Here is a 21,390-nt window from a genome sequence, read left to right as displayed (position 1 = left end):
TGTCTATCTGAATATGATAAAAATTGGTTTGAAAATCTGTCAAATAATCTTCTTTAAAATTTTAAAATTAAAAAAATATATTATATTAATCCAAGTGGCCACCTAGCGGATTTTGAGCCGCCAAAGCGGCGATTAGGTTGCTGATTAAAGACACAACACCCAGAAGCATCGATTGTCTAAAAATGAGGGTGGTGGACAATCACTTAGTGATAGGTTCCTAGACACGCTCCCTTTTAGAATTGTGTTTTTACATGTGACGTGTGATTTTACAACCAAAATAATTATTTAATCATGATTTTTTGTATGATTTTCAAGTGAATAATTTTTCATAATTTTTATTAGGAGTGATGTGATAATCTAAAATCCTTTCAATAAAAGAATCCATATTTAACTATAAAATAATATTATATAAATTATATGAATCAAAATCAAATTATATATATCACATTAATTAAACTTCCCTCACACCCAATGTAATTTAATCGACACCCGAAACAAAAATAATGAATGATGAATACCTCTACCATACTATTATTACTATTAATTAAAATATGAAATTTGAAAACGTAACAGAATTGAATATTTGAATCGAAGGGACACTGTAAAAATTAAATCAAACAAAATATCGTGTATTTAAATGGCACGAGCCATGTAATAAAGACGAATGGATGTATAAGATATACGGCCGAGTGCAGCCACTTTTAACCTGCGCACCCCCAATGGGCTGCTAACATGCGCACCTCCCCTCGCTTCACCTGAAAAAGGGAAGAGCCCCCCGCCTGCGTGCCCATTTCCGCCGCCACTGGACCTGTTTTTCACTAACATGCGCCATCACCTCCTCAACTCCGCCATTATGCCTCCTTCCTCCTCCCTCAAGAAACCCAGCTCCCCCAATCCTCAGCCGCAACCACACCACCTCAATTCACCCAACTGCCCTTCCCTCTGCAGACACTCCCCCTCCGCCACCCTCGACATCCTCATCTTCATTCTCGTGATTTTCTCCGGCGCTTTTCTAATCATATCCTATTTTTCTTATATTTTCCAATCACTGTCACTTATCCTCCCTCCCTTGCCCACTATAATTTCACACTTCCGTTACCATCTAACCTCCAACCCGCAATCCCAATTAGTCTTTTTCGCGTTGTTTCTGCTGTCTTTTGTAGTTTTTGTTGTTTTCTTTGAGATCTGTTGCGGGCACAGATCAAGAAAGTGTGGTAAGATTGGCTGTAAAGGGTTGAAAAAGGCGATGGAGTTTGATTTGCAGCTGCAAGGCGAGGACTTGTTGCGGATGGGAAGCGGGAATAAAGCAGTTAAAGATGTTAATGAATTGCCCTGGAAAGGGGGCACCGAGGACAACCCTGATTACGAGTGTTTGCGTGCTGAATTGAGGAAGATGGCCCCGCCTAACGGGCGAGCTGTGCTGTTTTTTCGAGCAAAATGTGGGTGCCCGGTTGCTAAACTCGAGGGATGGGGTCCTAAGCGTGGGCGGCGACACAAGAAGTGAGTGGAGTCTTTCTTGTGCTGATTCTTTTTATTGGAATGGGAATGAATTAATTTTCACTTGACCGTGGCATTGTTTGATTGTGATACGATAATGCAACTCAAATGAGAAATCGTGTATTTCCATCGAATGTTTTTATCAACATGTTAGGATATGATTGGTTTTGGTACAAGGATGTTGGTTATTGATAGAATTTCGTTTATTTGTCAGTGTCTTGGCTGATAAGCCTTGTGAATTACATGGAGTCTAGTAAATTTGTGTAGTAAAGTCAATGTGATAAAAAAATACCCAGATATGTAGATGATCTTTGTCCTTTGTGTCATGCCCTTTGACTTCACAGGTTTAGCAATGGTACAGTTATTCATGCTAAAGTGATGTCTGTTCTGTTGTAACTATGATAAGGATAGGGAATTTTTGTTCCTCTCAGCAGATTGTCTCCTGTTGGGAGTTAGAGATAGGGAATTGGTACAAGATGCTTGAAGGCCGTTGTTTTTGGAGAGGAAAATATGAGAATGACACAGCAGTTGCATTTTTGCATTATGTAATATAATTTGAGTGTGTTAAACTTTAGACTGCTACCGAAGTTTTGTTAAGTGGAGAAAACAACCTGCAACAGCTATCTAGAGGCCTAGGCTGTTCTGCACTGGTGCATATCTTGATCAACTCGCTCATTTTGATTTTGTTTTTTCATGCTACAATAGGATTGTTATTTTGATTAATGGAGTCCATTCCTATTGTGTAACATCTGCTGCATGGAAGTAGGTGGCGATTAATTTATGGAGCATTCTTCAGTGATTTAGTTTGCCACAAGGTTGAATTTGACTTTTGGGGGAAATGAGATTTCTAATATATAGTATATTAAACTAGTCTATCTGTTAAAAATAATGTATCAACATGATTGGTGGATGAAGATTATGTTAATGTTACATTTTAGTAATTTGATGTCAAAGGCATTATCTAATTCATTCTTATTTCAGAGAAGCCTGAGGATTCTCTGCTTAATTTCTTGTTTTAGAGAAGCCTGATTATTTTCTTTTTAGTTTCTTGTTCTGTATGTTGTTTTGTGTGAGATTTTTATGTTGGATTGCTCCTTAGACTACGTGTTGGAGTTTGATAGTGTCTTTAAATGATAATGGGTATAGTTGCAAGCTTATGTTGGAGTGTGGATTTAAGTCTCTGGAAATTGAAATATTCTGTCATTATGAGGTTTACATCTGTTGGTCTATTTTCTGTTTCTGATGTTTGATATGCTTTCATTGTGTTGTCATTTATAAATTTATGGTTATTTCATTGCTATGATACAAAGTTTTGTATTTTTGTTCATTGTGAATTTGGGAACAGTATTACATCATATCCTGGACTCAGGACGTGACACTCTTCTTATTCTACTTATGTAGGACGGGTATCTAATGTTAAATGAAAGAAACTTTATATTTGTCAGATAAATTCGTTCCATTCGATTTGCATTTCCTTCTTCTACTAGGTTTATGCATAGTTGCCCACCTAATGCCTTTGCTTGAACCTGAATATATTCGAAGTATCTCAAAGGAATCTTCCTCAATTTCATTTGGTGGGTGGAAGCTAAAGGCACTCGTTTACTCGTTATCTGTTGCTTTCTTTAATGTTTTAACTGTAGATTCATGCTAGCATATTCTCCTCAGTTATTTTTTATGTGCTTATATGCGGCTCTGTTCTATCATTTGTTTTCTCCATAAATGTGCATAGTTTGTTGTTTGCCACTCATATTTGATTTTCCTACCTTCTCAATTATTTCAAATTTCGTTTTCCCCTGCTGTGTTATTTTTAACCCCTGTTATCTAATGTCGTATTTCAGAAGTCTGGTTCTTACTGGTGGCGGAGATCGTCGCTGACTGTGGTGGGCATTCCCTTGGGTCTCATCAACAGTTCCTTCTGTAGTCACTTGTTTCGTATTCATTCAGAAAGACTGCATTGTTGGGAACAATTTTCTTTCAATATTGCAGCACCATGACTCTTGCATTTATCCACATCTTTGTGGGGAACTCATATCTTCTCTATACCGAACTAAGTGGGAATAAATAAAAGAAATTAGTTCAACAGAAATCCCAATTTTATTTTTTTTTTCCCTTCAGTAGCATACATAGCTAATGCTTATTGATATCTTGCTGGTACATGCTGATCTTCATGCTTAAGGATTGGGAACACAGACACACAGTCCACATGTTATGGCACAAATATTACCAAGATTTTCAGTATGAAATGTGTTTTAGTGTGATTTGGGTACATACCTTGTACCTTTTAGGAGAATATTTCACCCCACAGCTTTGCTAACATTGATTCTGCGCACCATCGATTTTTCATGAAATGTGTTATTAAATTTTCCACGTTTCTTTGGTTGTGATAGTGAGTTGTTTTTATATGAAACAAATAATAACAAGTATTTGGTTAATGTATATGAACTGCATGCTTAATACATAGCATGTGATATAATATTCAGTGCCAACGACATTTCACTTGATCATTGTATCTTATTCTTTCTACATTCTATTTGAACATTTCTATTCGCATTTCACACGTCATTTGAACCTGAATATGATATTAGACTTTTGGTCATTTTAGAGTAACTATGTTATATTACTTAGATAGTGTTTGCAAGAGTTTATTTTAAATACATTTTAGCTTTTGCATAGAATTTCCAAACATGTGACTGACTAGAAGCTTGGAAACACTTAAAATAAGTTTTTGCAAACATGATTTTAAGCAACGCATTTTGGATGTTATTTGAGGATCATTTTTCACTACTTTTATGATAGATCTAAGGGTGATCATTTATCAATACATGCGGGGTTCACTAAAAAATAATTGATCCCACATTTATTGATAAATGTCAACTATTAAATGTATGTTAAGGCAGTATTTGTTTAGGTAGGATCTCACTTACCGTTATTTGATGAGACCATGAAATTTTTATCACGTCATTTGATAAGACCTAACATACATTTATCACATGTTTCAATAATCAGCTTAAAGGTGTACAATTCTAAAAATACTTTTAACGTGTTTGAAATATTTAGCTATATTTATAAATCTTAATTAATCCTTACTTGTGTGAAAACCAAAATTTCATCACAATTTTAGGCATTCCAATATATACATTTTACTATTCAAATATATACAGACATTTAATTCCTCAATGCATGATTTGTTTTCTTGTTGAACCAAAAAGAGTTCATACAAATATGAAATAATTACCATTAATTTTATGTTGGATATTTTACAACTATTATTAGTGTTAGAATGGGCTATCTGTCAAGAAATTATCAACCTATCCACTTATTTTATAGCATGGAGTCATAGACGATGATCTAACCCATTTCGACAGCTCTAAAGCATGACACGGTCCCCGGGTCGCAACCAACCTTTCGCAGAAACTATATTGACCAGAAAATATTACGGGCTTCATTCTCTGATGAAACCATCTAATGAACTTTGCATTCAGACCAAAAATCTTATCCCTGCGCATCAATTCGAGATGCCTCTGCACGATTTCCGCTCCAATCCTCCAGACCCTTTTGAGAAACAGCAACATGAAACACGAGTCCTTCGAATTTTCGTTGGTTTCTGCACTAAAAACTATCTCAGCATCCCCTTCGTTAATCTCTCATGGCCAGCAGCTCCATTGCCTTATAATGAAATCTGGGCGGAACTCCAACTTATTCATACAAAATAGTTTGATGAGCATGTACTCGAAATGCGGGCTGATTTCGTGTGCCAAATCGATCTTCGACACGTCACTGAAGTTGGATTTGGTATCATGTAACATAATGATCGGTGGGTACGTGAAATATGGACATTTGAATGATGCGCGTGAGCTGTTTGTGAGAATGCCTGCTAGAAACTGTGTGTCTTACACGACTGTGATCATGGGGTTGGCTCAAAATGAGTTTTATGAAGATGCAGTTGAATTTTTTAACGAAATGAGGCTGTTAGGATTGGTCCCTAACGAAGTGACTATGGCTAGTGTCATTGCGGCTTACGCACGTGTTGATGGGCTCCGACAAAGAGGGAGATTTTTGCACGGTTTCGTGTTGAAACTTGGTCTCGATGTGTTTGTTGTTCTCATATCGACGAACTTGGTTCACTTGTACTGCACGAGCTCGCGTCTTGCTGATGCAAGGATGATTTTTGATACGATGAAAGAAAAGAATGTGGTTTCTTGGAATGTTATGTTAAACGGATACACAAAGGCAGGGCTGGTTGATATGGCTAAAGAGTTGTTTGATGGAATTATTGGAAAAGATGTGGTGTCTTGGGGTACAATCATTGATGGATATTTGCAAGTGGGGCGACTGAGGGAGGCTTTGGTGCTCTATTGTGAAATGAGGCAAACTGGCTTGAGTCCTAATCAAGTTATGATCGTGGATATCATATCTGCTTGTGGGCAAGAAACGAACTTTGTTGAAGGTCAACAGTTTCATGGTTTAGGTGAGAAAATGGGGTTTGGTTGTTATGATTTCATGCAGGCAACATTAATTCGATTTTATGCAGCTTGTCGAGAAGTAAAATTGGCTCGCTTGCAGTTTGAACTGGGAAATAAGAATCATGTAGCATGTTGGAATGCCCTTATTTCAGGACTAATAGGAAATGAAATGGTTGATGAGGCTAATTGTTTATTTAATGAGATGCCTGAAAGAGATGTCTTTTCATGGAGCTCAATGATTTCTGGTTATTCACAAAATGGGCAGCCTGCTTTGGCTGTCAAACTTTTTCATGAAATGTTAGGGAAGGGATTTAAGCCAAACGAAATCACGATGGTCAGTGTCTTTTCTGCCATTTCTACTTTAGGCACATTAAAGGAAGGAAGATGGGCTCATGAGTACATCTTTAGCAACTCGATATCAGTTAATGATAATTTGAGTGCAGCAATCATTGATATGTACGCGAAATGTGGGAGTATCATTGCTGCTTTAGAAGTGTTTCATCAAATTCAAGAGAGAACCACCACTGTCTCACCTTGGAACGCAATTATATGTGGCTTGGCTGTGCACGGGCATGCTGCAGCATCTTTAAGAATTTTCTCAGATTTGCAGAAGCGTAATATACGACTTAATGCTATCACATTTATTGGAGTCTTGAGTGCATGTTGCCATGCTGGGCTAGTGGAAGATGGAGAAAAGCATTTTAAGAGCATGAATGGCATATATGGTATACAACCAAACATCAAGCATTACGGATGTATGATAGATCTTTTAGGCAGAGCTGGAAGGCTAAAAGAGGCAGAAGAACTCATAAAAAGCATGCCCATGAAGGCAGATGCCGTAATATGGGGTACATTATTGGCAGCTTGTAAAACACATGGTAACACAGATATAGGTGAAAGAGCTGCAGAGAATGTGGCAAAGGTAGAGCCATCACATGGTCCTAGTCGAGTTCTACTGTCCAACATTTATGCGAACGTAGGCAGGTGGCACGATGCTTTATTAGTGCGGAGAGCAGTGCAAGATGGAAAATTGTCGAGATCCCCAGGTTATAGTGGTGTTGTATGACATACTGGCTTATGCTTTCGTAAAGACCGATTCTATTAATATGCCATAGTACTTTGAGAGCCAGCAGAGCATATCAGCTGTGGGTTCACCATATCTCTCTCTCTTGGGTGGACTTGTGGCCTTGGACAGCGAAGCATACGGACTCTTTGTTCATCAAACGTATTCTCCAGAGCAGGGATGAGCTCCTTGCCGCTGCTGACACTCCCTTACTCGCTGCTGCTCGTCTGGATTCTTGGTCTGGTCAGAGAACTTTGGGAGCCAGCAGAACATTTCAGTTTTTTCGACCGAATAGACAGCCGGTTCCCAATGCCTCGGTTGTTTGGAGATCCTATCTGTTACCAAAGCATACTTTTGTTGGGCGCCCGAGGACTACTATCTACACGAGAGCCTCCAACTTTTCTCATGGACAAGAGATCTAGCCATAGTTTCTCAGGCTTGGATCGCCTGGATCACCTATTCTTCGAGTGTCAGTTCAGTTATCTGTTTCTGTCACGACCTTATGTTGTGCCCTCAAATGGTACAAGAAAAATTTTCGAGGGAATTCGAGAATTAGTCTTAAAGGCTACGAAGCTGGCTTTCTCTGCTACCATCTATCATATTTGGTGTGTTAGGAATGTGAAGATGTTCGATGGATTGGACCCGGCTATTGATAATGATAGGATTTTCTTGAACATTAAATTACATGTTTACCAATGCGTTTTAGTGTTTGGTATATTAGTTAGTTTTGTCTTCATTTTTACTAGTTTTCTAGCATTCAGCAGGTTAGCCTGTGTGGAATTTCTTCAACCACCCATATATCTCGTTTTGATCATTGTTGCACGAAATGAGAATCGATCTTATGATATAAAATCTAATACAAACCGTAAAATTTAATTAAAATGTTATTATCAAAAGCTATCGTTGATGGATAATAATATAATTATAACCTTTTAAATTACTAGTAACAGGCACGTGCGATGCACGTGAGTGCGCGTAATTAATATACGTGAGTACGCACAATCTATTTATAATTATGGATCATATTAGTTACAAAGATATTTTAACAATGTGTTTTACAATGTAGCTATAAATTTTAACAACAATATTATCCATTTAATTAGATTTATTTTTCATGCAAAAGACTAAAATTGATATAAAAACAAAAACAAAAACAAAAAATACATAGTTACATGACTATAATTGATTTATTGAAGCGCACGGGAATAAAAATATCATACATCAACATTTTGAAATTTGAAATTTGAAATATTTATCCGATTTGGTTAGATTTCTAATTAGTAACTCTACTAGAAAACTGATACGCAAGAGACCTTCCCCAACCGGAAATCCCCGCCAACTTTGTTTATTAACTATATATATAAACTTCACAAACCCAATTATCATAAAAATAAAACAGAAACCAAGATCGGTATCAAGTATTCAACATCCTCATACAATATTCAAAATCCAAGTTCTCATGGAGGCCAACCACTGGTGTATCGTGCCCACCAACCGGTGTAATCCGGAACAAGCTTCGAATCCCGTTCGACCTATATTGTATCCGCCGGGGTTTCGTTTCAAACCGACGGACGAACAGCCCGTTGCCCATTACCTGAAGAAGAGGACGGAGAACCAGCCCGTCGGCGCCAACGTCTGTATATTCGACGTCAACGTTTACAAATTTAATCCGTGGGAGTTACCGATACGTACGTACTCTTTGTTTAATTTTGTATATGTTATAATTTACGCACGTATTGCGATATTAATGTATGGTATATATCTCATATGCATGTATGGTTTGATATTGTTTACGTTACCTTACAGCGATGTATCCGACTTTGGGTAGAGATTATGAATGGTATTTCTTTACCGGGAGAGAGCGCAAGTATTTAAACGGGAGTCGACCGAACCGAGCGGCGGGCGACGGATATTGGAAGGCGACGGTGGCTGATAAAAAGATATATCACAAAAAAGTTTGTGTTGGATTCAAGAAGACTTTAGTTTTTTTATCATGGGAATGCCCGTAAAGGACACAATACTAATTGGATCATGCACGAATACACGCTCAACCGTCCTCCCACACGGCCGGCTAACGAAAACATGCACGTAAGTACCAATTCTCAAATATTCAATAATATTGAATCTAATTTTGTTATATATAGTGTTTCACGTTACATGTTTTTTTTGTTTTTTTGTTTGGTGTACATGATACCAATTACCAACATATTGTTTGTTCGCGACTTTTGCAGCTAGACGACTGCGTTCTGTGCCACATCTATGACAGGAAACCGGCGCTGCGTTGTTCCGGACATGAAGATGATAATGAAAGTCAAGTGCAATTACTGCTGAATGATAATATTACAGATTACCAACATTTTCCGATAACACAGCAGCCGCTCACGATATGGAATGATGCTATTATGGAGTACCAGCTCGATATATCGTAACTATTGTATTCAATGAATTTGATACAAAAGGATGTAGGAATGATCCCTAGCATGCATTAGATACAAAGATGTACATTAGTTTTCCAATTTATTAATAGTTTCGTGCATGTCTCAATTAAACGATTTCATGTTAATTTTTTTTTTTACTTGTAAATTATCAAACTATATATATTCACAATTCTATATTAAATTTCCAAGTCTTCGCTCATATGATATACCTTCATATAAACAAACAATTATTTCGATCAGGAATTAATTATAAGATCATCCATATATAACTACATTTTTAATTAGTATATTTATATCGAATCACTAATTAATGCTTCTAAAATAAAATATTGTCAGACTTTTCACATGTTAACTATCCCATTATGTTGCATACATGGATCTAAGTACCATACATGCAATGACAAAATTCCTCGAGGATTCTGATCGATAGTTCGGTGGTCGCGGCAAATTTTTTTTTTTAATGATTTGCACACTTAAAAAGTTTTAAAGTTCATGTCCAAACAAAATCCTAGTCATGTGTCGATCTTTTTACCATTTAAACAACTACAAATCATGTAGGCTGCTATATCCCAGATAATAAACAGAATCAAGCTAGAAAGTCTGCCACTCTGTTTGATGTTCTTGGACTGTGTTGCACCCATCTTCTGTGATTGTGAGAACAAATTAAGTAATCTAATGTGCCTGGCAACAGGTTCCTCCATCGAGAATGGTTCCTCCTTGTAAACAGCTTTCACATGAGCAGCTAGAGCATCCGACTCTATCGTCCAGTTCGTCCAACCAGTATATTGATATTAATGTTAGTAGTTATGTTCAACTAGATCTTGCCTAGTTATGTTCAACTAGATCTGGCAATGCGTACTCTAATATGACAATATATTGTCAATGAGAAATGTGATACATTTTATGGTGAAAATTTTTTCTAACTACGCCCCTGGTTTTATGACAAAGATTACTTGAACTTTGAATAATGAAATTATCATTTTTAAAAAACATATATCCTAGAAAACAAGGACAATATATTGCTGCATACATAGCCGACAAAATCTCAGATTTTATCATACAAAGCTATATTTCAGTTTCTATCATCAGTTCAGCAGCAGAGCCCATGGTACTCGCCCCACCAACACCTAACAAAGCAAGAGCAAGTTCCTCCTCGCTCCATCGTCTCAATCCCTTGCTAAGTCTCTTCAACAACTCGACGTTCACCTCGAGTATCCAGGTTGGTGTGCATCTCACCATCAAGCTCATGAAACCAGACACATAAGCATGCCAAGTAGCCGGATCACAGCCAAGTGAAATCTTTCCATCTAGAGCACTGGCCAGGAATTCCATGTGATTTCTAATAATGTTAGGTCGCCTCTTTGAAGCCGAAGATGATGAGGCGACACCCCAAGTAAATGCTCCACAAAGTACTGCCAAGTATGCCAATGCATACCCCCTCAGCATTGGAAGCATTCCACTTCCATTGCACTCTTGCTTGGTCCGATGAATAGACATAAACCAAGAAGGGAGAGTTTCTTTAAATAATGACTGCACGAGCCCCAGCCCACCGGTTAAGAACATTATGGAAGCACCCAGCGAAGCTGCGAGTTTAACCCTGGTTATGGATGCAGCAAGTGAGGCATGCCCATATTTCAATCCATTTGGCTTTTTCAGCCTCTCAGAACTCTCACTCGAGATGCCATTGGCTATGTCTTCCACAGTTCGCATCAGCAGTGAAACTATGTTGTCTCTTAAAAACATGATGTCTCTAATTGAACGGTAAACTCGTAAATATAGAATCCCTGGAGCAACTGGAGATATTCCACCACTAAAATGAGATCCAAATCCATGACCCAGTAGTGATCCGATGCCACCATTATTTGAAATGCAGCTACTGTTCAAACCAAGCGTGGCACTGAAGCAGCTTCTAAGTAGCTGAACGACGGCATCATTGCTATGAAGGAAAACAGTACGTGAGGCAGAAAATACTAGGAAATCACTCCAACGCTTAGCTTTTTGGGTCCATAAAGAAGCAACTATTGGCATGCATGGCCAAGGACAGCCAGCAGCAAGGTGCTCCAAAGCCGGACCAGCAAGATTCAGGAAACGCTGTGAGGCTTTATCAAGCTTATAGGTTATGGTTAGGCTCACAAATGCTGCTAAAGGCAATGGAAGTGCAGCCGGTGAACTTCCTCCTTTATAAGTGTAGCGAGTTATTGTAGGATGAGAAATAACAAAACAAAACTCAGACCATATGTTTCGAAATTCGTAGTATACACAAAATTTTGGTATTTTAAGAGAGGCCGATCATAATAAAAGCAAACCTGCAGCAAGACTGGGGATATCAACACCAGTGGCAGCTAGTATTTTCTTTATCTGTTCCTCAACATTGGAGAAATTTGCTGCTGGACTCGGCCAATCTGTTCCATTCATGAAAACTGACTTCCAAACACCTCGGGTCACTTCAGCAGAGAAGTAACTTACAATAGTGGCCAAAGTGGCAGGAAGATAATCTGCCAAATCTTTCAGCCCTGCCGTGCAACCAGCATCAGGTGAGGTGAAATATAAGCAAGATGTCACTAAAAAATTATTAGATAAGAGTAAGAACACGGAAGTTTATGGGGATGGGAGACAGACCCGTGCATAATTCACGGGGAGACAATATTCCATGAGCACATGCAGTTAGAGCGGCATCTGCCACAAAAGGGACAGCTTCAAGGATATCCCAAGCCGGTATTTTAGGCCTCAGATAAACATCTTCACTCCCAGTCCCACAGGAACTACTACTTCCAGATGTCGCAGTATTCACAGACTGGTTTCTTGCACTGATTTTTTTATACACCATGTTTAGTAGTGTATCAACAGTACAGTGCACTGGTGTGCCATTGACTAGACCGGTGAGAGGAGAAGCTATACAGGCCAGATGTTGCCTATACCACACTTTAAGTTTGGGAAATGAGTCGACAAATATGGGTTTGGAGGATGTAGAACTGGCAACTTGTGCAAGTCTCCTTCGATTTGGATCCTTGAGTGAGTTTCCTGATGATACTAGGTAAGAATTCCGCACCAATAAAAGGTATTCAGGGGTGAGTTGGGATCCTACCGGAGGCACATCTCCAACACCATACTCGATAGGAGGGTGATTAAATCTCCATAACTTTAGAAGAAGAGCAAATGCATTTGAAAATACAGCATGAACAGATATTTCTTCTCCTGTGATCATGGTCCAGGAGATATCAGGCACGCATGAGCCAAAAACCTCACATATCGTCATCAATGAACCAGCAAGCTCTGGCACCTGACAGAAGTAAATATTTTAGCTAAGGTTTCATCGATTCTAATTCTAGCTCATTATCATATACAATAATATTAATAGTATTGAGAAATGATAATCTGAAGTTCCTGCTAAAAAGGAAGGCTTCAAATAAGAATATTTATGCTTGCACATACATCACATCACTGGTACATATTTGAACATTTGTTCCTGATTTTATATAAGTAACATGCATGGGTCATAATATTTCCACCAGAAGAAATCATTGACAATTTGACATTTATTTTCAAAAACTAAGCATAGCAATGAAACAATTTTATCATGCTTATGGGAGAAACTTTTAACTATGTGTGAGTAAACACACCAATCCATGGAGAGAAAAAATCTGGACACAGTCAACCGGGGCTATTCCCACAAGGAGAACATTGAGCATGGGAGCATGGTCTATCAAATAGCTTTCATTCCCACAATGGTTGACAGGGACTGGTGGAGAAAGCAGTTTGGTAATAAAGTAAACAGTGTGTTCCTGCACGTAATGGGTATCAGCTGTTAGCATGTTTGGAAGTTAAGATAAAAATATGAATAACAAAAGCCTAAATACCTGAACATTCCATCCATGACTCAAGGATGCCCCACAAAGAATGCTAGCAGCAGCTATCCTTTCATCGGTGGATCCTTTAACCGCAATCTCGAAGACTTTATTAATTTCTGCAAAGCTTCCACCATATCCATGAGCTAGTATTCAGTCGCTTTTCTCTTGGATAAATAAGTTACTGAGTAATATTTAGCATATTGATCCTAAATAAGGCTGTCAGAGACAGGGTTTGCCTTCAAACTTATGTTCGTTAGATATTGCATCGAAAACACAACTTTTCAGCAGAAGTGAATAACATTTTGAATTATTATACTTTGATACAAATACCTTGAAGCAGGAGATGAGACTAAAGCATTGATCATCACTGGGGTGAGAGCAGCCCCTTTCATAAATGCCGACCAACCAGTCATCTGAGTGGGAATAGTATGTGGTAGTTGGTTGATGTGCACATCTACATAGCCCGGCCAGAAATAAGCCGAAGTGTCCAAAAGATTTCTGGCTATGCAAGCCTCAACAATTAAATGATATAAGCTACCAGCTGCAGGATAGAACTTGGACAAATCAGTACCACAACATAAAAAATTTAGAGAAACCAACTGCTCAGTGGTAAGCTAATTAGTTGGTTGCCAACTGCTAAATAAGTAATAATTACTCAATTTTGATAACCATTCTGAACAATGCACATCCTCAAAGGACATAAGCCACATCGAAGGCCTTGATTCTAAAAAGATTAAAAAAAACTCACAACAGTTAATCGGCATGTCCGATGAGGTGATGCATTCATGATATGCAGTTCCAGCATTGGTGCCTGATACAAACATCATTGCTTTAGCAGCAGCCTGATTGGCAGCAGGAATGACCGACTCGGGCGGGGCCAACAAGCTCTGATAATCATGTAGGTTCTGTAGACCTAATACCAAATCCGTACGCTTCCCAGAAACTTGTTGTTTCCTGCCCAGAGCACTATTTGATTCATTTTTTGCCACACTTTCCTCTTCCTCGACAAGATCAGCAACCACAAGTGTTGTCACAGACAATAACATGCACAAGCGAGTGTTCAGTCGGGGTACAGGTCCTTCAATGGGATCCCTCTCCTAAAAGTTAAACTCCAACTCAATCAGCAACAAGCCAACAACAAAAATGTTCAAGAATCACATGAGAACATCTAAAGTTCACTACCAGCAGATTACACACACTGTATCAAGACATCCCCTAGTCAGCATGATGGTGTATTCCATGTAATTTCTTTGGATTGCAAAGAGAACAAGCTAAAAAAGTGTCCAATCATAAGCAAGTACCTTATCTAACATATGTTACAAATGTCACTGACTTCAAAACATCATCTAAAAGGTTTACTTGAAAACATTCCCCAAAAATGTAAGCTAAACTGTCAAAGTCCAAGTGATTTATTCCTTACCCTCTGTACAAGGCGTAGGGCGACCATCCAAAGTCCAAGAAATATTTCATGCCACGTGGTGGCATTAATTGCTTGAAGGGACTTAACTAAACCTGAAAAAGTGAATACCAAATTACAAAAACTCTACAGAAATCTTTTAATGTACTTGGAACTGAAAAAATTAAGATCAATGGACAATGACTTTACCAGTAATGATTTCTATGGCACTTGTTGCATTAACTCCTGAACCATCCATTGCATCTTCAAAGAATAGATCCAGAGGTAGCCAAAGTCCAGACCGACTAATACCAAGAGAGAGACCAGCAAAAGCAGCCAGAGGCCTGGATTGCACCATGGAGTGAGACTGAAGAAATGAACGTACTTGAAAATGTTGAGACATAGTTTTGTTAGTATCTGATATTAACAGCAGAAGAACCTCCACTGTACTGGATTTCAAATTTCTCAAAGCTGATGAATTTGCTACAAGCAGCTGCACTCGCTGGGTAAAGCTTTCCCAATGTTTGAACCTGACAGAGACAGATTATTCAAACATTTTCCCAAATAAATCTAATAACTAGAGTATGGACACAATAAAATGACAGTCGTGTACATTAAAAAGGAAAAAGAAAAAGACGCTCAATGTCAAGGTCTATCAGTATAGTCCCTACAATTGGTTGTAGTGATTTTATATAATTTATTTTCAATTGATGTATCAAACTCCAAATGAGACACTTTGATGCTGAGTTAAACTACTTGAATATACAGTTGATGTGATAGGGGCAAAGTTATAAACTCAAATCAAGTTACTTCAACTCAGGCACACTACAAAAAATGAACCACTCCAAGCACACAAATTTGGAAATGAAGTTTTATAAGCACTAAAGTCCTGACATGTTTTGGCGTGCCAAGTAAAGTATCCTGGAAGTTGCCTTGTTTTGCAGGAACTGTCCAATCAGCTCAATGACCATGATGGAATTAATAGCTTGTAATCTCTGTCTATGTTCTTTCCTTATCTCATCATGCATATTATCGACATCTAAATCCATATCTTGAGGTTTAACTGGCCATCTAGAGTTGTTCTCTGGTGTTAGTTCCAGTAATCCTTCATCATCGAGTGCAGTGTCAACCAACTGCCAGACAAGGGAAAAAACATATAGAACCAAGAGACTTCCAGATTCATTTGTTTGCATGCCAAATATCTTGGAAAAATGAAGTATTTCGTCTAACGAATTCATGGTCCTGCATATTAGAATTGGGCAGCAAATACCTCAGAAACTCGGATCACATCTCAAATATATGGAACAAGTAGAAATTACATGGAAACAAAATGAATGACCAAACAACATGGTAGCAATTTTATAGTTTCAACTTAAGTCAAACTTTTGTGCCATGAAAAGAAAAGCATAACGCGTGACTCGATGTTTTCAAACAGACAAATATTACAAGGAAAATCTTCATTATAATGCTTTGTGGTCAAAGGCAGTAATATTGGTATGTGGGAGAGCAATTCTGATGGGGACTGTTTGCAAACTTATTTCCTTACTAAGTAGCTGTAAGTTGACTCTTTTGCTTCATAATTGTCATACTTTAGCAAGCTTACTCACTATTCAAGAGGAATTGTAAAACAACAAAAAATGAACAAGACAAGTGAATATGAGGATTCAAAATAAAACATGTTCCAGTTTGTTATATAGAAGAGGTACATACACAAATCAGTTGTACATTTGCCTACAAATGTCATCTAAGCCAGAAAGGTACTCGTCTGGCAAGCACAGAGATTTAAGGATAAATAGATATCGTGGATGAAAATTACAATAGAAATCATGTCATCTCTTCTTAAACCTAAGAATTACTGATTCATGTGATTGGTTGAAATCTAAGTACATAGGAAACGAAAAACAAGACAGTGCTATCAAACATCATGTACTCACTTCTGATGGTTCGGCAAATCTGTGTTTTCCTTCAGTGAGAAAGCATGTAACTTAAGGAGTTCCAGATAAAGCCTGAATGCTGCTGGACAGGACCGCCGACAAGAAACTGCCCTGTTCACCGATTAAGATACAACGAAAGTAATGAGCTTTCACATTCAGGGTACAAACTCATGGAAAGTAAAGAGCCTTCACATAGCGAATTCATTTGAGGATCCAGCTCAAACATGCAGGTGATAAATTAGAAAGCTACCTCGCTATCCAGTAAGTATAGTGACCAATATAGTATGAAAAAAACACATTATTATTCCTTTTGAAAAAAACACATTATTATTGGAACTTAGGCTGAGAAAATCTACATTCACTATTCGTATTATGAACACTGCAAGCAATTTTTTTTTCCTATATAAGTGTGCATATGCAAAACAAAACAAGAAAATAAATCAACAGTGAATTCTCGTAGAATAATGACAAAATGATTCTTCTGTGTCAATGAAAAGCATATTCAATACAAGAAAATTTGTGGCACCCCTGGAAATATTTCTATACTGCTATAAAGGCAAGATAATCAACATAACGGGCTTAGATGTTACAAGATTGTTCAAGGAAACTCAAGATATGGCATTAGGGAGTAAAGCTGATTCCTAAAACAAAATGCACAATGAATGCCGAGATTTACGAAAACAACCAGGGATCCTGAACACATCATCAATAGTAGTGTTGGCAACTTGGCCTTCGGAAATTTTCTTCAAATGGTCATCAACAATTTGCACGTGGGATCCACCACTTAGTAGAAACCCGTGATACATCAGTAAACGAGAAAGTTTATCGTAAGGAAAGCGTTGCTGCAGAAATCTCCATCACAGATCAATCATCCAAAAGCGGCAAAATGTAATAACGGAACAGACTTACAACACTGATATCAGTAGACATCAGAACATATAAAACAATTCAATGTGAATGAATATATGTGATACACCTCCTTCAGTAAAGATTGAAACTTTGCAAACAAACACATGGAATAGAGTACACAAAAAAAAAAAAGATTAAAAAGAAAGTGCCCGGAGAAAGAAATATATAAAAGAGGACCTTGTTGAGAGGAGACCAAGAACAAATAAGGGAGGCACAATCTTCAGCGCCAAAGCTTTTTCCAATATCTTCCATGCAGTCGACACGTTGTTCTCCCAAAAAATGTGGGACACTAGAAGGTCAGCAAGTTCAATAGAAGGTAAAGTGATTCCAACAGAGGTCAGATTTGAGGAAACCTGCGCGGCCCATAACAATGGGTCCCCGCCATTTTCTTGCGCCACCTTTGTTAGCTCCAAAACAGAGTCCGATATGCTGCAGTTCCACCGGGTCGTCATTTCCATCGCTAAATCACAAGCTTTTTCATCCCTTCACGTTGAGTTGAGTTTTGATCCATAAGAAATTGCGTGCATATATGCACACGCATATTTTGTGGTAAACAACCGGGAAACTTGAAGATTGATGCAATGTGATTGGACCCAAATGCGAAAGCAAAACCGAAACCTTAGAGGAAAACTTCGAAGGAAAAAGATAACAAAAACTGAGCAATTTGCGTTTGTTCAGTTGGTTTATGGTGGTTGCCTTGTTTACTGTTGTATTTAGATTAGGCAGATCTTCTTGTCTTCTAGTTTCTTGTTTATCGCTGTGTTAGGAATTAATTCTTGAGCTTAAATGGTTTTTTGAAAAGAGCTCCAATGTTCTAAATATTGGACGAAGCAGAGTGTCAGTTTGATACTTTTTTCGATACTAAATTGTAATAATTTTTTTAAAATTTTACGTCAATGTGACAAAGCAAATAAAAATTACGATTAATGCTATATATATACAGAATGTTATACGTTGAGTTACACATTGCACTTAAAATTACATGATTATCCTTGTATTTTATTTGAAAATAATCTTTCAAAAATGCATGAAGGATAATATGATGTAGTTTCAATTGCAATGTATTACTTAACGTGTAACACTCTTGTATATGTATGAGTAAATTAGAAGCTTTAAATTATATGTTGGCAGATAATCCAAAATGAAATATGATTTTTATTATAAATTTGGATGACGTGTGATGTGAGGCACCAACACTATGCCCCACCTTCAAAATCAAGGATAATAGTATCCTTTCAATCATATAATTTGCGGTTTGTTCCATTAACAGAAAATAGATTAGTGACTAATTAAGACCCCAATTAGCTTCTAATTATCGACCCAATTGTGATTAGCATCATTCTTGAGTTTTTTCAAGAAATATACTTGAAATTTGATATATAGAGAGAGTGGGTAGTGTTAGGTGGAGATGATGACATTTTGAAATCCCTATCAAAAGTTGGTCCTTGCATGATAGTGCTTTAGGTATGCATCATTACAAAGTTTTTCTCTAATTATTTTATTTTTTTATATATATTTTTTCTTTAAATAAAAAGTTTCTCTTATTGTTACAACTTTTTTTCCAGTGAAGCTAACTATTATTGTGTGGTTATTAGGGTATGGTGTGAGTGGGTGTGGCCAGCTTTTTATAGTTTTCTTTTTAGAGAAGTGGAACTCATGGTAGGTGAGTAGGTGACTGGTGAGCCATAGTAATTTAGTAATGCTTTTTTGGTAATTGTGATTGGTAATTAGCCTTTTCTAAAACATAATTTTATAAACAAACACACGCACATAAATATAAATTTAACACAAAAATTATGTAAGATCGTTTTTATGAGTCAATTTTAAAATACTGATTTTCGATCTAACGTGACTCACGAAAAAATATTATTTATTTGTAAATAATTTTTTTTATTACAAATATAAATCGAATAGGCTCATCACATAATAGACCTATTATCAAAACAATATCTTTCTCTTTTTTTTCCCAAAGTAACCATAATTCCAAGCTCAGTGTTTTTAGAACCAGATCGGACCGGCCGGTTCGATCGGGAACCGGTCGTCAGTCCGGTCCGTGTCTCCACCAAGAACCGAAAAACCGGTTGGACCGATGAATAACCGGAAAACCTGTTCCACTGATTGGACCGGTTTTTCAATTTTTTTATTTTTTTTTTCCAAAATTTAATTTTTTTTATTTTTAAAACTTTAAGTTTAAGATTTTTTTATATATATACATGATTATTTGAAATTTTTATTTCATTAAAAAATTATTTTAATAAATTTTGGTTTTTTAAAATTAAATAATTAATTATTTAAATAATTTATAACTATAATTGATATTTTGAATATATTTACATATTTATTTAGCTTTCAAACTATGACAAATATATATATTTTTTAGTTTTTAAAATTTAAAATATATTATTTATTATATTATATTATACAAACGATTTTTCGGTTCGACTTTTCGATTAAAACGGTCCGATTGGTTGGACCGTTTTTTAGGTAAACCGGTTTGATCATCAGTTAAGTTATAAAAAACAATGTCCAAGCTTACTATCATTAATTTTTCAATGAAATATATGTGCGTTGCCAAATACATCAATAATATATGGAAATATTATATTAATAAACGTTATAAAGAAATACTTATCAAGACTTGGATTCATATAATCGTTAATAAAATATAAAAGAAATAGTTATCATGATCCATGAACTCTTTTTATTAAATTCAAGATCATGTCTTGATTAAATATGTATTTAATTATATATTACTATTACTATAATTTAATGTTCTTTGTATTTGGATCATGTACGATTAATGTGAGAATAACTATCGTCCTTTCTCTGGACCTTTTTAAAGAAATGCTTCACGAGAAATTCGTTGGGCTTCACGCTTATCTTTGTTCACATATTAGGTGAACCATTTAGGTTGTCCGAGTTGGTAAGATTCATTTGCTCATTGATGCCACATAATTTTCAACTAGATAAAGATTTTTTAAAAAAGTATAATAATTAATGTATTGTACACATTTGTAAAAATAGCGATTTTGTTAAGAAGAAGCTCGTTTGTAGTAATATCTAATATCAAGCCAAGTGTTATGATTCGTCATCATGAGTTCAATAGAAAAATTCAACAAATGTTTGATTTATCTGTAAAATGGTGATAATTTTCAAATTTAAATAATTTTTTGGGACATTGTTAGAGATTTTCTGAATTTTACTTTTCAATGATAATATAGAATTACAAAACTTAAAAAAAAAATTGGATTCAAGATTATTTTTGTAATTTATCATTTAAATTCAACGTAGGTTCGAGTACAACCTAAGATCCTAAAATGTGTATCCAGAACTTTCCTAACGAAGCATGCAACCATCAGATTAGGAGATTACACCTCACGTTTTTGTCTAGCATATACGAAATTCATGATTAATTTAACAACGAATAACAAACAGCGCAAAAAGTGGTATTAGCAGCAAACAAATGAAATCATGAAGATAGAGACATTGCACCCGCAAAAATGAGGGCCCGGGCTATACTATATCGCGTGAAGATCACCCGGTGCAACACTGCTTTTGATTAGGCATCCGGGCCCACTTTATTGGGCATGAGGTCCACACATTTTTGTGGGCTTCATGCCCAGTAAAATGCAGATGCTGCACCAGGTGAAGATCACCCGGTGTAGCATAGCATTTCCCTAAAAATGGGGGCAAATTTAACACGAACGGCTTCCACAAATTTAGATCTTCTAGCTAGCATTATGATACGACGGGAAAAATTCGATCTTACATCCACATACAGTGCCCCCATGATCAAATCAACTTGTTGTATAATATTTTTTTAATTAATTTGGTTTATATTC

At 36.8% G+C, this 21,390-nt stretch overlaps 4 protein-coding genes across 4 annotated transcripts; 3 read left to right on the top strand and 1 right to left on the bottom strand.

Moving 5' to 3' along the window:
• Nucleotides 1-675: 675 nt before the first annotated feature.
• Nucleotides 676-3,837, top strand: LOC140865667 (uncharacterized protein At5g19025). Its single transcript, XM_073270380.1, has 2 exons — nt 676-1,500; nt 3,336-3,837. The coding sequence occupies exons 1-2, from the start codon at nt 824-826 to the stop codon at nt 3,370-3,372; spliced, it is 714 nt and encodes a 237-aa protein (XP_073126481.1). The 5' UTR covers nt 676-823; the 3' UTR covers nt 3,373-3,837.
• Nucleotides 3,838-4,943: 1,106 nt separating this feature from the next.
• Nucleotides 4,944-7,803, top strand: LOC140865174 (pentatricopeptide repeat-containing protein At5g19020, mitochondrial). The gene has a single exon (XM_073269724.1). The coding sequence runs from the start codon at nt 4,963-4,965 to the stop codon at nt 7,024-7,026; it is 2,064 nt and encodes a 687-aa protein (XP_073125825.1). The 5' UTR covers nt 4,944-4,962; the 3' UTR covers nt 7,027-7,803.
• Nucleotides 7,804-8,482: 679 nt separating this feature from the next.
• Nucleotides 8,483-9,452, top strand: LOC140860433 (NAC transcription factor 25-like). The gene is made up of 3 exons (XM_073263449.1): nt 8,483-8,711; nt 8,830-8,978; nt 9,255-9,452. Exons 1-3 carry the CDS (start codon nt 8,483-8,485, stop codon nt 9,450-9,452), a joined length of 576 nt encoding a protein of 191 aa, XP_073119550.1.
• A 1,037-nt stretch (nt 9,453-10,489) lies between these two features.
• LOC140860799 (mediator of RNA polymerase II transcription subunit 33A-like) lies at nt 10,490-18,329 on the bottom strand. Its single transcript, XM_073263804.1, has 12 exons — nt 17,726-18,329; nt 16,640-16,750; nt 15,600-15,947; nt 14,916-15,235; nt 14,730-14,821; nt 14,058-14,406; nt 13,640-13,850; nt 13,319-13,433; nt 13,082-13,243; nt 12,081-12,741; nt 11,768-11,974; nt 10,490-11,638 (listed from the first exon to the last, which is right to left on the bottom strand). The coding sequence occupies exons 1-12, from the start codon at nt 18,004-18,006 to the stop codon at nt 10,527-10,529; spliced, it is 3,969 nt and encodes a 1,322-aa protein (XP_073119905.1). The 5' UTR covers nt 18,007-18,329; the 3' UTR covers nt 10,490-10,526.
• Nucleotides 18,330-21,390: the final 3,061 nt, after the last annotated feature.

This window comes from Henckelia pumila, chromosome 4 (assembly GCF_033568475.1).
Source record: "Henckelia pumila isolate YLH828 chromosome 4, ASM3356847v2, whole genome shotgun sequence".
In the NCBI taxonomy this organism is placed as follows: Eukaryota; Viridiplantae; Streptophyta; class Magnoliopsida; order Lamiales; family Gesneriaceae; genus Henckelia; species Henckelia pumila.
The sequence above is the reverse complement of the archived record's forward strand: the minus strand, read 5'-3'. Positions and strand labels throughout refer to the sequence as shown.

Bases quoted from the DNA above. Each gene is read 5' to 3' on its own strand.
- LOC140865667 (XM_073270380.1), top strand. From the start codon at position 824: ATGCGCCATCACCTCCTCAACTCCGCCATTATGCCTCCTTCCTCCTCC. The intron at 1,501-3,335 runs GTGAGTGGAGTC...GTCGTATTTCAG, and splicing joins CGTGGGCGGCGACACAAGAA to AAGTCTGGTTCTTACTGGTG.
- LOC140865174 (XM_073269724.1), top strand. From the start codon at position 4,963: ATGAACTTTGCATTCAGACCAAAAATCTTATCCCTGCGCATCAATTCG.
- LOC140860433 (XM_073263449.1), top strand. From the start codon at position 8,483: ATGGAGGCCAACCACTGGTGTATCGTGCCCACCAACCGGTGTAATCCG. The intron at 8,712-8,829 runs GTACGTACTCTT...GTTACCTTACAG, and splicing joins TCCGTGGGAGTTACCGATAC to CGATGTATCCGACTTTGGGT. The intron at 8,979-9,254 runs GTTTGTGTTGGA...CGACTTTTGCAG, and splicing joins AAAAGATATATCACAAAAAA to CTAGACGACTGCGTTCTGTG.
- LOC140860799 (XM_073263804.1), bottom strand. From the start codon at position 18,006: ATGGAAATGACGACCCGGTGGAACTGCAGCATATCGGACTCTGTTTTG. The intron at 15,948-16,639 runs GTGAGTACATGA...TCTAATATGCAG, and splicing joins GATTTGCCGAACCATCAGAA to GACCATGAATTCGTTAGACG. The intron at 14,822-14,915 runs GTAAAGTCATTG...TCACTTTTTCAG, and splicing joins TGCCATAGAAATCATTACTG to GTTTAGTTAAGTCCCTTCAA.